Source organism: Trematomus bernacchii, unplaced genomic scaffold (assembly GCF_902827165.1).
Source record: "Trematomus bernacchii unplaced genomic scaffold, fTreBer1.1, whole genome shotgun sequence".
NCBI lineage: Eukaryota > Metazoa > Chordata > Actinopteri > Perciformes > Nototheniidae > Trematomus > Trematomus bernacchii.
In genome coordinates, this window is record NW_022987577.1 from 541,071 (window position 1) to 545,879 (window position 4,809).

Genomic DNA, 4,809 nt, shown 5'->3' on the forward strand with positions numbered 1-4,809 from the left:
AGAATGTATACAAATGTTTCAGGAAATGCCAGACCGACAACCCCGATGTCTCAACCCAACACCATGCCCCCCACGTCAATGCCTGGACACACATCCCATAATTCCTACAACACCATGCCCCCCCACATCAATGCCTGGACCCACATCCCATAATTCCTACAACCCCATGCCCCCCACATCAATGCCTGGACCCACATACCATAATTCCTACAACCCCATGCCCTCCATGTCAATGCCTGGACCCACATCCCATAATTCCTACAACCCCATGCCCTCTATGTCAATGCCTGGACCCACATCCCCTAATTCCTACAACACCATGCCTGGACCCACATCCCCTCATTCCTACAGCCCCATGCACCCAATGTCAATGCCCGGCTTTACATCCCATGATTCTTACAACAGCATGCCCTCCATGTCAATGCTCGGCCCTTCACCCCCTATTCCTTACAGCAACATGGCACCCATGACAGTGCAGAACCCCACAACTAATTTTTCTTATGGGATCATGCCTGACATGAGCGGTCCCACATCCCTTAGTCCTTACAGCACCATGCCCAGCATGTCAATGCCCGGCCCCACATCCCCTTTTTCTTACAACACATTGCCCTCCATGAGAGCACAAGGCCCATCAGCCCCTAATCCCTACAGCAGCATGCCCCACATGACAGTGCAAGGCCCATCAGCCCCTAATTCTCACAACACCATGCCCCCCATCACAGTGCAAGGCCTATCAGCCCCTAATCCTTACAACACCTTGCACTCCGTGACAGTGCAAGGACCAACAGCCCCTAATCCTTACAACACCTTGCACTCCGTGACAGTGCAAGGACCAACAGCCCCTAATTCTCACAACAGGATGGACCCCACGACAATGTCGACCCCACATTCCCAATCAAATTCCGCACAGAATTCCCCATGACAAAGTGTAACCCTTACTTCCCCCCAAACATGGTTCCGTACAGCACCATAGACCCCAATACACTACAGAGAACCACAGCCCCTACACTTTACAGCACCAGACAACTCATGTCAATGCCCGACCCTACAACCCCTATTCCTAAAAACACCAAGGATCTCATGACAAAGCAAGGCCCGAAAGCTCCTATTTCTTAGGGGATCATGCCCGAAATGAACAGACCTACACCCTTTATTCTTTATGACTCCATGGACCCCGTAACATGGGAGAGACCAACAGCCCCCACTCCTAACAGCACCATGTCAATGCCCGGCCCCATATCCCATTTCTCCTACAACCCATGGCCCGACATGCCAGTGCAAGGCCCCACAGCCCCTATTCCTAAAAGCACCATGGACATCATGACACAGCAAGGCCCGGAAGACCCTATTTCTTAAGGGATCGTGCCCGAAATGAACAGGCCTAAACCCTTTATTCTTTATGGCACCATGGACCCCATAACATGGGAGAGACCAACAGCCCCATATCCCCTTTTTCCTACAACCCATGGCCCGACATGACAGTGCAAGGCCCCAAATCCCTTATTCCTAACGTCACCATGGACCCAACTAATATCTTGACCCCACATCCCCCAATCAAATTCAGCACCGAACCCCCCATTGTACCCCCCATTGACAACATGTAGCCCCACATCCCCTATTTCTTACAACACCATAACATTGTTCGATGGAAATTCTGTTTTGGAGCATTGACAGGAAATCAAGGAAGACCAATTTGATTTCTGTCAAACTGAAGGTTTACTTTAAAGACTTGGCAAAGGATCCTCAGATTTGACTCAGAACAATCTTGTGTCATTACTGTCTTTTTCTATCTCCTTTGACCCCCATGTCAATGTTTAGCCCCATTTATTCAATGTCCTCCATCCCTTTTCCCACCATCATTGTCCCCAATCCTTCCAGGAACTCAATGGACTCAAGGATTGTTTTAAACACCATACACGTCTGTTGTACTAAGTTTTGGTTTCTATACATATGTTCTCCTAAAACACGGAGAAAAGCCCTTACTTTACTTACCTTTACTACCAAAGAGGCAGGAGAAAGATTAAGGTTGTAAACGTTAATTAGCCTACACCTCTCACCCTAATTCCAGTTTTTGTTTAAATACTGGTTCAAAATGTAGTTTGGTCTCTATTGTTTTATTATTTCTGCTCAAAGCACTTTGTTACTTTTCTTGTTAAATACATGCTATCGTTTATATTTTCACATATTCAGAGGATTAATTGATTTGAAATGGCCTGTGTTTACAAACGTTAATTACATTTTTCAGATAATCTTAATTTAATGCACCTATGATGATATAACACAGATAAGTAAATTCATTATTAGAAATTATTTAAAAAGATTATGATTATGTTTGTAGTAGAAACTTGTAAAAAAACAAGTATTAGTTGTTTTAATCAAGTATTGGTTAGAATAATGTAATCATTTATGTATAATTTGGATTGTGTTGTGTACGAAAGGATTAAGTATATGTTGTTTAAATCGAGTCTAGATTATATTAAATTATTTACAATGATTTTGTTTGTACTAGAAACTTCTAAGAATTTATTAAGTAGAAGTATTTTGAATGTAGGATAAGTTTATTCTTTAAAATGTAATGATTTACAACAATTATGTCAGTAAACTTGTAAGGAATGGTGTCCCCTGAATGTAATGATCTTCAATTATAGAAACCATTATAAGAAATGATTAACAATAAGCAGTTTGAATCAAGTATAAATTGATTAGATTATCTAATAATTTATAATGATTATGATTGTGTTGTGTACGAAATGATTAAGCATAAGTTGTTTATATCTATTGAGACTCATAGCGCCATGTGGTTATTTGACTTAACAACACAGCTGTTATTATTGATTATTGACATAACTGATATTACGCTCGAAAGACCTGTATCTTTTGTCGATTAGTCACTTTCACAACGATTTGAAAAAACGTCATGTTTGTTCATTAATCATATATACGTTTGTTAGTGAAAATCAAGGTCAAAGCTTTTTTTGTGCCAAATCTAAATAATGTCAATCATTAAAACAAACTTCTCTCCATTTGTATGTTGGTATTTCTATATGTTGGATTGTTAAAAACTGAAGAGAAGCTGCAGAGGGTCGACTTCACAGATGTCTACAGTTTGCAGATGAGACCATCCTTCTCATTGCCAAGTACCATTATTTATTTATTGCTTTTTTTATTATGCACAATATAGTGCATTATAAATATTACTCTACCTATATCGTGGCAACTTTCCAACAAACTGACAGAATTTCAACAACATATGATTATCTTTTCTTTTTTTTCTGAGATCATAAATACTACATTTTACACAGGAGACTGTGACTTCAATCAATCAATCAATCAATCAATCAATCAATCAATCAATGTTTATTTATATGGCCCAATATCACAAATGTTACATTTGTCTCAGTGGACTTCACAGTTTGTACAGAATATCAGTATGACAATACGACACCCTCTGTCCTTAGACCCTCACATCGTACAAGGACAGACTTCCAAAAAAGGAAAAACCCCACAGTTTAAAGGGGAAAATGGGAGAAACCTCAGGGAGAGCAACAGAGGAGCGATCCCTCTCCCAGGACGGACAGACGTGTGTAAATCGAAAAGATAATACATTTACAACATAGGTAGACCAAATGTTTGGAAATGCATGTGTCTATAACAAGAAGATGAATCCACGAGGATGTCAACAATCCTGTGGGAGCCATCAGGGAACTAGTAAGATGAGAGTCAGGCAGGACCGCAGTGACAGGTTCAGCCACGACTCGAAATCCAGGACTCAGATCAGGACTCAGGACTCAGGATCCGCCACGACTCAGGATCCCAGCGTAGATAGACACCAAAAAGACATTTGGGGGAAGCTGGGTTATTCGGAACATGAGAGTACACAGGTACAGACAGAGAGAAGGAAGAAGTAAGGTGTCCCCCGACAGTCTAAGCCTGTAGCAGCAAAACTAGGGGCTGAATCTAATCAGCCCTAACTATAAGCTTTATCAAAAAGGAAGGTCTTAAGCGCACTCTTAAAAATGGATAGGGTGTCTGCCGCCCGAACACAAACTGGAAGCTGATTCCACAAAAGTGGAGCTTGATAAGAAAAGGCTCTGGCTCCCATTGTACTTTTAAAAACTCTAGGAACAACCAACAACCCTGCATTCTTGGAACGCAATGCCCTAGTAGGACAGTAGGGTATAATGAGTTATTTAAGGTAAGATGGCCCCTGGCCATTAACCTGTTAAGCCCGAGAGACCCCGGTACCGGGGCACTGCCGCAACATCTTGCAGGAAACAGTGTCTGAGGGCATGTTCATTTAATAAAACTATGAATGTTTTATATCCATGTAACGGGAAGAAACTCATCTAACTGATCTTTTTTTTTTTTTTTTCAAAAGAAAACCCACAATGCTAACACTGAGCCTCTGAATTAGCAACGAGCGAAAAATGCTAACACCTTACTGCAACTAAAATCACTCACAAAACCTTATTATTGTATCTTTCTACCTACATCCATACACATCGTTTCACATCGTGAGGTGACACAGAATCGATGGGTACCCTCATTATCACTGAATTATACGAAATAGCGACGTTATAAGCAAAGACGGACATCAAAACAGGTGACGCTAGGTAGCTAAAAATGCTAACATTTTTACCTTGGCTCTGTAGTCTCTCCAAAGTGGTCTTCAATGGCATTAAAACGATAAAAACGCTGCTGAAGTTAATCCATAGGTTAATCCAATGTGTCTGTGTCCCTTTGAAATTATTTCTGATCATCCATAAGCAATAAAACTGCTTTTCCGTTTCCAGATGTCAAAGCTAGGTT

At 41.3% G+C, this 4,809-nt stretch overlaps 1 protein-coding gene across 4 annotated transcripts in view; it reads left to right on the top strand.

The window, feature by feature from the left end:
* LOC117479847 (mucin-2-like) overlaps positions 1 to 3,023 on the top strand; it is a 19,943-nt gene extending 16,920 nt beyond the window's left edge. For 3 of the 4 annotated variants that reach the window (XM_034126946.1, XM_034126945.1, XM_034126944.1), the window contains one exon: positions 1 to 3,023. This exon is cut by the window's left edge and continues 399 nt beyond it. In XM_034126946.1, coding sequence (XP_033982837.1) covers positions 14 to 922 — 909 coding nt within the window. In that variant the 5' untranslated portion in view covers positions 1 to 13 and the 3' untranslated portion in view covers positions 923 to 3,023. The other variant, XM_034126947.1, reaches the window with a different exon arrangement.
* The last annotated feature ends 1,786 nt before the right edge of the window (positions 3,024 to 4,809 follow it).